The 11,213-nt window shown below is 32.6% G+C and overlaps 1 protein-coding gene across 1 annotated transcript; it reads right to left on the bottom strand.

Annotated features, from left to right (window-relative positions):
• Nucleotides 1-1,778: 1,778 nt before the first annotated feature.
• LOC130612233 (zinc finger protein 436-like) lies at nt 1,779-7,412 on the bottom strand. The gene is made up of 6 exons (XM_057433538.1): nt 7,253-7,412; nt 4,663-4,969; nt 4,427-4,564; nt 4,156-4,290; nt 3,516-3,683; nt 1,779-2,775 (listed from the first exon to the last, which is right to left on the bottom strand). The coding sequence occupies exons 2-6, from the start codon at nt 4,946-4,948 to the stop codon at nt 1,883-1,885; spliced, it is 1,620 nt and encodes a 539-aa protein (XP_057289521.1). The 5' UTR covers nt 4,949-4,969; nt 7,253-7,412; the 3' UTR covers nt 1,779-1,882.
• Between the last annotated feature and the right edge of the window lie 3,801 nt (nt 7,413-11,213).

Here is an 11,213-nt window from a genome sequence, read left to right as displayed (position 1 = left end):
TTTGGTTACTTGTTTATGAAGAAAATATTTATAATTACGTTATTTTTGACTTCCTTGCTTCGTTTACAAATTTATCAAAGCTGTTCAAAATTTTTAAACAATACTTTTGTTTCCTTACTGATGGTGAAAAAGGCGACAACTCAAATGGAATAGTGCGACGAACATCCTGTCCTGCGACCTTTTGTTGTATTTTTTAAAATTCAATACTGAATTTTAAAAAAACTGAAAATTTTAAACACCATCTTTGATTGAAACGTCGCGCATACATTACTTTTCACTGCATGCTTAATTTTGGGCGAATTTTAAGTCTGTTGTACCAGGGCCTCGTACGCGTTTCATCCTCATATCAAAAAACGCTACAGGCCCTGGGATCGAGGTTGAGTGGCATTTTGGATACATTTAAAGCTTCAGATGACATCACAGAAAAAGTGCTGACATCACCACCATTTTGCGTCTTCTATGACATACAGCTATGCTGAGTTTGATTCAATTTTGGAAAGACAATCAGAATTTTTGCTATTTAAAATATGATTGTTTAACAGCATAAGGAAATGAGGAAATTTTGGTATCCTAAAAAACCAACAAGTTTAAATAAAATATTGACGTAAACAGAACAAAATTTCATTCTAGTTCCCCATAAAGTTTTTTTTTCGGAAGATAAAAGCATAAAGAAATTAAATATAATATAAAGTCGTGGAAATAAAGGTACAATACTTAATTAGAAGTAGTCCGCTATTTGATACTTGCACTGTGAGTGTGTTTAAAAGAAGATAAAGAAAATTAATCAATGCGAGCAACAAAATAACTTGACGTGAAAAAATATTTTGAAAAATTGACTTCTCCTACCACAGCACTTTCTTTCAAAAATAAAAAGAAAGCATTTTTAAGAAAGTAAAAAAGTCTTCAACACCAACCGGTTAAGTAAAATCTATTCATTTTTCATAAGTAAGAAAATATGCTAATTAAAGAAAAGAGGGAACACTTAGACAAAAATTCTAAGTGGAAGACTAAGGCTCAAAATTCGACACACTTGGTTACAAGAATCACACCGACATAAGTGCTGAGAATTTTTACATTTTAAACGTTTTGTTTTTCTTTTGTCCAAAGTATCTCTGAAGTTGAGACCGTTTAGAAAGCCTATTTTGATTGTAAAAATGATGATGATAAAAAAAATGATGACAATGATGATAAACTGTGTTTGTGGTTCAAAATAACTATTTGTTTTCGCAACATTTTGAAGTCTTAAGATTCTAAATTTAATTCTTAAAAAAAAATTGTAAGTTTCAGTCAAGTTTGTTACGACTCTAAATTATTTCTAAAAAGAAGTAAAAACGCCTCAGATCTTTTATTGTTCTAAAATATTAGATTTTTGGAGGCTTGATCCCTCGTCAGGGGGGAAACTATGCGTTAAAATGCGATGGAGGGTGCATCCTCACACGACAGAGAAATGTGCGCCAAGGGCGTGATGTTAAAATGGTTGAATCATTCTCAAATTGAGAATTTGTCATATTAGGATAAAATCCCATTTGTCAGTTAACAAAAAATTATAAAAAAGTAAATATTGATTCTTGATCCTTATTACGCCACCCTGAGTTAACGCCTACCCTTTTGACGCCCTCATGCGCCTGTAAGAGGATGGCGTAATCAGGTTCAATAAGTTAGATAGTTCTGTCACTATCGTAATAAATATTAATAAAATTGTAAAAAAATATTTTTGCATATTACCATATGCTGTCATCACACTAACAGAAAGAAATAAAAATTAAAAACAAAACATAACATAAAAAACCACTCTATGCAATAAGATGACAGGTGACCTGGCAAGTTTCTCTGCCAATGAAAAAACCTGAAGTAAAATGAAAATAAAAATAAAATTTAACGTTTATTTTGCATGTAGTGCATCAATCAAATCGACGTGCGATTCCAACAAGCGCTGATACTGTTCCAAATAATACAGATATCTTTCCTGGACAACACCTGAGTAGAAGTGTTTCGTCATGTCACGTGGTTTTGGACAACATGAACAACTCTCCAGCGCAGTGTCTTGAAAGCTTCGTTCAGTAATAGCTCTTCCTGGCTTACAATCGTATGTTATATCAAAACATGCTGATTCTGGTGAATGGGTAGGTGCTGAGCGAGATCGTTTCACTGGATAGAAAGCACCCTCCCGCCTCTCCTCCAGTGTATTGCGTCGTTTCTCTCCAATAAACAATGATTTTACGGGTGATATAGGCTTATTAGTAATAACTTCATTTAATCTGTGTCTTACCTGAAAATGCTCTCTAAGATGATCAATTTCTTCAAAGGACTGGCTACAGTAAGCGCAGGAGTATGATCCGATGGTGATTCCTTTTTTAGGATGTGAATGACGCACGTGTGCTCTCAAAGAGCTGATTTCAGCAAAACCACAGTTACACGAGTCGCACACAAAAGGCTTCAACTCGAGTGGGTTGGTGTGGTCAAACATTCTTCCCGATAATGGCGTGGTTGGAACTTCTGCTATGTATTCTCGTTCATATTCTTTCAAGGATGAATACCTCTTCAGAGAAATGTGTGTAGGACTTGTCCTGGGTGTCTCGTCAAAGTGATCTGTTAGAACTCGTTTCGGAGAGCTTCTGTCACTACTGATGGATTCAACTTCAACTCCGCTGTCGTAATTGGCTTGGCTCTCCTCCTTTTCGCTTCTTCTTCTATAGTCAGCCATTGTTGGTGAACACTGATCAGACAGCGAATCAATGCTTTGATTGTCTCTCTGCTCTTCTTTTTCGACAGCATCTAAACAAATTAAATATACTTATAATCCAATAATTTTTGTTATAGAATCTGTTGGTAAAGCACGAAACTAAGAAGAAAGCCTTTTTTGGCGACAAAGCGTTGAAATTTTTATTTAATTAGTGCTGCATTAATGTTTTTTTTCTATTTGACTGCTTTTTCCGCTAAGCGCAAAAGCTTATGAATTTTTTTGGTAACACGTGCGCACTTAACAAATTTGCATTTTTTAATGACCTCAAACGTGTATTTCTCATCTGGTGTCGTTCTCATACTCACGAGTTTATCATTCTAAATAAGGAGATATTGCATATCTATTCGTTGAATATCAATAATTATTCACTTAAGATAAAGCAATATCTCACATTGTGCGGCCGTGTGATATATTAATCTTATCGAGAAATTTAACAATGGACATGAAATATCTATTTTATCATATACTCATTTACTCCTTGTTTGTTCCTTTTTGAATTACATATTTTTGTTTTCAGAAACAAAAAATGCATTTGTAGATGTTCACAAAATTCCTGTTTCACAGTACTTTTAACCAATTAGAAGACAGAAAAATACTTTTAACCAATTAGAAGACAAAAAATTAATAAAATAAAGTAATGGTTTCAACTGATTGCAATGGTAGCGATTGTCATTGAATAATAGAAGTTGGATATCCAAAAATATTCCATCGCCGGTTTTGTCTACGAGAATAAGATTATATGACTTATGAGACAATTATACACGTTACTTACTGGTGTGTTTTCTAACATGATACTGAAGATGTCCTCGTTGCCCGAACTTCTTCAAGCAGATGTGACATTCGTACGGTTTTTCGCCAGTATGTTTGCGCATGTGCACTTTCAAGTTGCTACGCAACGTAAACATCTTTTTACACACGCTGCATTCATGTTCCTTAATCCCTATAAAGAAAAAATTTCGGAAATATATCTATTAGTTCTCCTTTCCTAAAAAGTTAAGACGTGCAGAAAGTATCATGGGCTGGATGCTAATTGAACTTTAAGGAAATTACCTTGGCGCTTATTTAAGGAGGGCGCTTATTCGAAGAGGCTGGGCGCTTAAACGGTTCATTACCGTGGCCAAATTATATTAAGTAGAATTTTATCTTTCGAGGATCTACCTAGTTTCGCTTCCCCTTCCTGAATGTTTTTAAAAAGTTAAAGGGATGTAAGAATAAAATATTTTACTGATAACAACAATAACTGAGAGTAAGTACTTGGCCAAAATACAACAACAAGCATGTTCGGCAGGATCACAACAAAACATCAACAGTCCTTTCCTTCAGTACCCGCCACCCATTAACTTGATTGGCATAGAGACCAACAGAAAATAATCTTTTAATTTAGGGATAATTGTTTAGGAACTACCCCTTACCACGATGGATGTAATTGCAATGTGTCTTCATCTCAAATCGACTGCCAAACGATTTCGGACATTCCGGACAGTTGAACGGCTTATTACCGGTGTGTGTTGTCATATGGCGTCCCAAATGCCAAGCTTGTAGAAAACCTACGAAGAAGAGCATTGTGAATGGTACTCTCTTTTGTTCAGATTTAATGCTTCAATTTTACTGGTGACTTATAACGAAATTGCCAGTGTTTATCATATCACTGTATTGAACATAAAGCGATGTGTAAATGCCTACCTTTCTTGCATATGTGACATTGGAAAGGTCGTTCTGAGCTATGGCACAACATGTGTCGTTTTAAGTGACTTGGAGCATGGAATCTACGTTCACAATTGGGACATTGGAAACGAAGTGGTCGTCCTCCGTAAGGTTTTTCTAATAATATAAAAAGAACAAGAAAACAGTAGTAATAATATTTGAGAGTGTGCTCGTTTTAGCATTTTTTTGTAAATGTTTATAATGACGAATCTTACTTTTCATGTCATTTTCGGTTCCTTTCGATGTTTTTGAGTAATCACTATCGCTCGTCGATTTAATAACTGGGATTTTTTGTGTACCAGTTATTGTGTCATGTTGGTTAAAGCTTGCCAAGTCGGCAATTGTTTCATTCGAATTAGAATTCGTCGTTATTTCTTTGTTTTCAAGGTGTTCCAAGTTGGGACCTGTTGTTGTATGCTCGTCATTGAGTCGTACCTTTTCGGTATTCGTTAGTTCTGTTTGCACAGCAGTCAATAAAACAGACATCTCTAAGCCTTTCATTTCTGGAGGTATCTCCAACGTCTAAAAGTAAAAAGCATTAATTCAGCCTCGTTTCATAACTACCACGTCAGACGATGGACTTCGTTTGTTTTTAAGAACTAGCTTTATAACATCAATACATAGTAACACGTTCCTATACCTTGATGCATTTGTTGTCTAATTTTAGATATACCTAAAGTCTGCTTACAAATCAAAACAAAGCACTGGGAACGAGGTTTTGATTTCCTTGAGCGGGAAAAACAACAAAAGGAATTTACGCGCAATTTCTACTAACACCTTGCTGTTTCGAAGTTAATAAAAATTATTATCAACAGTCTAGTATAAAATTCTCTTAAATGGGCTAATTTGAGGGAGATATTCTTCTAAAGTGACAGTTTGCAAGGTTAGCGTAATTCTTTTGATATGCTTAATTTTTAGGGTTATGAAGTGTGAGTATTCGTTTCAACAGGATTGTTATATAAAAATTTTAGAAGGTTATAATTTAATTATATAGATAAATTCTGTGCTGGAAAGACAAAGTGGAGTTTTTACAAAATTACTAAGGGCGTATCTTCTTCGCATCTTTCATTACATGTGAATATGTCAGAAGGCGAAGACATGCTATGCAAATACACTGTTGTGGAAAAAGAATAAGAAAATCATGAACCTCCCAAAATTTTGGAGCCATAAAACATTTGAGCTTGTTGTTATGAAAAATTAGATAGAAAAGGAAAAGTTAGTTTCCGTATTTAATAAAGAAACCCATCAAGAAAATTTAAACAGAACATGTTTCTATGTTGATTAGGAAGAACTTATTTCCATCGGATTATTGTTTTAGTGTTTTGCTGACAAATTCTCAATTTAAGTGATAAATAAATTTGTATACTCCAATAAAAAGACATTCTCGAAATTATATAAACAGTTTTTGGTGACACTATTATCACAAAAAGAGCATAGAGTTCTTTGATATTCTGTATAGTTTGTGCGCGTTTTTTTTCAGTTCTAAAGGGTAAAAAATAATTTTTTTTTAGATAGAAAAACGTGTATGTAAATGAGAAAAAAGTGTAAAATCATCTTTATTTACTTAATTTTGTAATATTTAAGAAAAAACAAAATAGTTGGAAGCTAATGATTACAAAAATTTGACTGTTTATTTCCGATTAAAAAGGTTTAATTTTGGGTGGTCTAGGACTAAGTTGCCAATTTCAAATAATAACAACAATAAAAACATAACGATTCAATGCACTATATAATTCCTTAATTTCTATAAGATATAATGAGAAAAGCGTTCTAACAACTTTCATTTTCGTGCGGAACAAATACTGGTAGAGAGTTTGCAGATAAAGACCATGGAAATATTACAAATTGAAAAGAGTGACGAAAATATTAAAAATTAAAATGAATTTCTGTAAAAACATTTGTGAATGAAACCGATGAAACGAATATTCTTAATTCACTTTATTTTATGACAGCTTTATTTTTAATTCGACAAAAATAAAAGAAAACAATGCATGCTTAGTCGAAAAAAAGGTGATAAATTTGAAAGTACTTTTAAAGGTGAGAAAGAAAAACTTAAAGAAATACCATTTGTTAAAACTCACAGAAATTACATGTAAAAGTTGTATTTTTTCGGTCGAGAAGCGAAACATACAATAAATCTACGTCCTTCTAAAATTAAAATTAAACTTAAAAAAAACCTTAGGATTTCTCTGTGCAAGTATTTTTGAAATTCAGACCAATCATTATTTTAGTGAAGCCTCTTTTTTAATTAAGTTTCTTTGTTTTGTCTTTTTAGTTTTTTGCATTTTAGAGCAAAACATTTTTAAAAATACTGAACGAATCCTAATTTTAGTGAAGTTTTAGCCCAGTTGTTATTTTTTATAGCAATATTCAACAGTCCAATTTTTCTTACAACATATTCTTATCATTGGAGAAATAACTAAACTCCATCATGGCTGATTGACGAAGTCTCGTAAGCTCACAACAAACAAAATTAAAAATTTAACAAAAAAAAAACGAGGTGGAGGGAGAAAAAATGAAATATGAAATTTATTTCATGTAAACCAATGAAACATTGTGAAATATACACACCGTTCCTATCAGATGTTACCGTGATTGAAAAAAAAATAATTTAAAACAACATGGCAGGCAAAGTTCCTATATGTTTTTTTTATGTCGAATCATATTTTTTATATATACTTTTATTTTTTTAAAGAAAAATAAGGAATATAAAGTGGGTGTTTTAAACTATCATCTATAAATTTTATAACCATGTAAAAAGTACTTGCAGTTGAAACAAAACAAAAATAGAAAAAAAATCCTTACTAGTGTAATTTTTGTGTCGCTTCTCCGTTTTTATGTTATAAACGGTCGTTGTAAACTGTAGATCATAAATAGTTGATGCCTCATTAGCTAATTACAATAATCTCCTCCCCATTCCCCTTTTTGCATTCACCAACTACACAACCTTAATCTAATTGTTTTACGTAAAAATAAAATATTACTCCTTAAATTTTTTAAATTGTTCTTTTTTAGCGTCACCATGGTAGCATATATTAATTAAAATATTCATTTTATCAGTTGCCATGGTATCAGCAGATGGCAGTTGAATCAGGGGGAGTCTGGTTTCATATGTCTTTCTTTAGCTGGTTAAAATAGTTGCGAAGTGACAGCCTGGTGATGAGTTTGATATTTTAGTTATGCCTGGCAACGCCTTGGTGATATGACAAATTCTATAAAAATTTTTATTTGTTTATTTACTTTCTGCTTATTACCATGGTGACGAAAGATTTGATGGTTTGGCAACCAATACTAAAGTCCCGCCATTTAAGAAATTATGCATAATTGTATAAGTAGCGCTACATAACTTGATACCCAGACCTCAATTTAATGATTGTTTCATTGATTAGTCCGGGGAAAGAAGGTGTATTTTTCGTCATCGGCATCTATAAATATACAGCTGAATATTCGTGTATAAAAACATTAACAATGAATTAAAACTTACTGCTCACGATTTTTTGAATTAATGACGAATTTATTGATCCTTTTTTTTCTCTTTCTTTCAACTATTCAGTTAGAATTTCCAGGTTTTTTTTCGTTTGACAAATTCTAAATATCCTTAAAGTCAAGCTTTACCACAGGACTGTTTTATGTCCATGTTGTGCTGACCAAACGTTTAGTTAGTATATCACACGAGAATAATAGCCCTGAGTACAAGGTTGCAGTTGGACTACACTGATATTGATCTGAAATGCGTAAGTGTAGGGCTTCATACGTGTTTTTTCTTCTGACAAACTGTGATACAGCGTCCTTTTTAGGACATTGGGAAACTGAGAACAACGATGCTTGTGATAAGGTCGAAGATTATATTATTTCTGGTTTTTCGAAAGATTACAGACCAAGTAATCCAAGTGAACCCCCGGATTCAATCTACAGTGATTTTCAATAATTTATATCTGTGTATAAAACAGCAAAATAGAAAATTTTCATTTTATAAATTATTAACGATGTATAACCAGACCTCTACCACTGCTTTCTCTGTTTTTAACCACATTTTTAAAAATTAAAAATAATTTGATCAATGCTGATATAAATAACAAGAAAACCAATGTAATTTGGGACGGTAGTAACATCTTCCAAAAGGTCACATTTATGACAAACCATAAAATACTACCTTTACTGCTAATCGCATTTAATTGTTCTTTTATAAGCAACTACAAACTGAATTCAGACAGTATAGCTTTCTTAATTTGGACATGAAACCGCACAGATTAAAAGATTGTTCACTAGGCCTTAGCTTAAAACGTTTAATTAAAAAAGATCTTTTTTTTAAAGTTTTTTTATAAAAAATACTTTAATGCAAGTTTCATTTTGAACAGTGCTGTTTATAATCTATTTCACACTAATTATACAAATCAATAATGGCTGCCAATTTTAGAGCGGTGTAAACATGTCACGATGTTTTGAAGTTGCAAACTGTGTTCTGAGATCTAATTTGTGCAGCGATCAATTAACACTGACGTGGGGAGCTATTTCAAACACATGATTTGGTGAACAATTTACAAAACTTTTAACAAAACTTGTAAGAAATATAGTTGGAAGCAGAGCCAAATTAACTCATTGGGGATGGTCATCCTCGTTTCCAGGGCTTTTTGTCTTTTTTCATACAAGAGAAGACTCTGCATATCAAAAAAAGCAACAATCCCTGGGAATGAGGGTGCGATGATGGTAAAAAAATTACTGATTATACATTGAATAATTTTAGAATAATACCACGGGGACATGAGGCAACTTTTTATCGTGTCGTATCTGTGTAACAAGTAACATTTCCATAACAACAAGGAAAGAATCCGGTTTAATTACTACATTCTGATTGGCTGAATACAAAGATATTGACTCAGAAATGTTGCTGAAACCATAACCATAAGAAGTTAGTAACAAGCTTTGTTTTGTTGCTAGTAACAGGATACAAAACCAAGTCGACTTATCTTGTTACTAGCAACAAAAAAAAATGTTGTGATCAACAAAAAGCTTCATTGGTAACACAAGTTTTTAGGCGTTAGTAATTAACATAAGTGTGTTACTCTCGCCTGAAAAAGTTGCCTCGCGTTTCCGTCGCATTCATCAAAATATTTTGCTAAGAAAAATTAAGACTGTTCTTTTAAGGTAAAATAAAATCATAAAGAAATCCGCGTAGAAAGGTCATCTTAATTGTGCCTTTTTCTTGTCTCCAAGATGTACACAACCTCGTTACCAGCGCTTATTGTTTCTCTTTTTGTATTGCGACGGCGAAATGTTTGTTATGCTGTTGGCAGAAATCACAACGAGACAAGAGAAGCTGGAAACGAGATTAAATGGCATGATTTGCTACATTCCATTTGCATTTCCTTCTCCAATTTAAATTACATTATTCAAAATATATGCTCGAAAAGTAGGAATGCTTCATCTGCTCCAGAGTGCTGATAAAAAAAATCAAAAGAAGAAAATTAGTGACATTTCATTTGTGACTGAATAAACAAAAACTTGTAACAACAAGAATTGAGGTTTGCTTAAAATATTTTTCATCCTACCCCCTTTGCTTTGGACATAAAACAATGATTCAAATAAATATTCCGACGGGGGATCAGATAAACCAATTTTCTGGCACATACTTTTCCTAATTTGTTATTTAGAGCCCATTTGCAGGTTTATTCTATCCGTTTTCAAAATCTTTTCTTATTTAGCCAATTCCTTCCATGTTATGAGATAAAACTATCCTCGTCCCTACGGTTTCTAAGCCCCTGAGCCGTTATTACGGAACCGTAATTAAAAAGGAAAAATGCCCTGGAAAAGAGGTTAAATTTTTACATCTTATATGCATCAGTATGATAAGTTATAACAATGAATATAAAAATGTAAATCCGATTCGCTTGATTCGTTTTATTTCCGCTGAAATTTAACCCGACGTACTTATTGGGGTAACTAACGACTTTTTTTCCTGCACTTTATTATTTTTGCGAAGGATTATAAACTCTCCTTGTTAGGTGACTAACTTGACCACTCGTTAGGTGACTCACTTGACCAAGGCCCTTTCAATATTCATTTTTAATAAGAAATTATGTAATGTATATTTTCACGTCAAATTCTATATAATTTGACGTCAATTACCTTATTCCATGAAATTAACGAGTCAAGATTAGCAAGCATTTAATTAACGCGAATTTGAGAATACGTGACATCACACGAAGCAAAAATTACGGCAACAGTCAAATCCATGGTAGTGAAGCGGCCCTCTCTACAAGGCGGTTTGGAAATCGAATTCGTTGTTTGGAAAGACAAGGTAAAAAATTTAAAAATTATGGAAGAAAATGTGCTTTCAGTTAATTTTCCACTTGGATCAGAGTATGAAGATGATACAAAAGCTATTTTAAAAAAAGATCGCTGAAAAAGAAAACACCGTTGAGCTATCATCCGATGAAGAGAAAATAGTAGAAAATTTGTAAAAAAAATTGTATTTTTATGTTTTTGGGTTCTTTTATATATTATAAAAAAAGGCAACAAATTAACAGTATTTTAATTAACGAGTCATGAGATTGACGGTCTTTAAATTAACGGTCATTAAATTACGCGAATTTTAAAAAACCGCGTTTATTTCATGACTCGTTAATTTCATGGAATACACTATTTGCATAGATTAGAGAAATGTTCTTGGGGGTTGATTTATGTTTTTATGAAGTTTTTGATGCTTTTTGTGTGGTTCATAATTCGTTCGTTAAAAATTGCTCAATATATTTCATTTATTCAAAAA

This window comes from Hydractinia symbiolongicarpus, chromosome 10 (assembly GCF_029227915.1).
Source record: "Hydractinia symbiolongicarpus strain clone_291-10 chromosome 10, HSymV2.1, whole genome shotgun sequence".
Classification (NCBI taxonomy): domain Eukaryota; kingdom Metazoa; phylum Cnidaria; class Hydrozoa; order Anthoathecata; family Hydractiniidae; genus Hydractinia; species Hydractinia symbiolongicarpus.
This window is presented reverse-complemented; position numbering and strand designations above follow the sequence as displayed.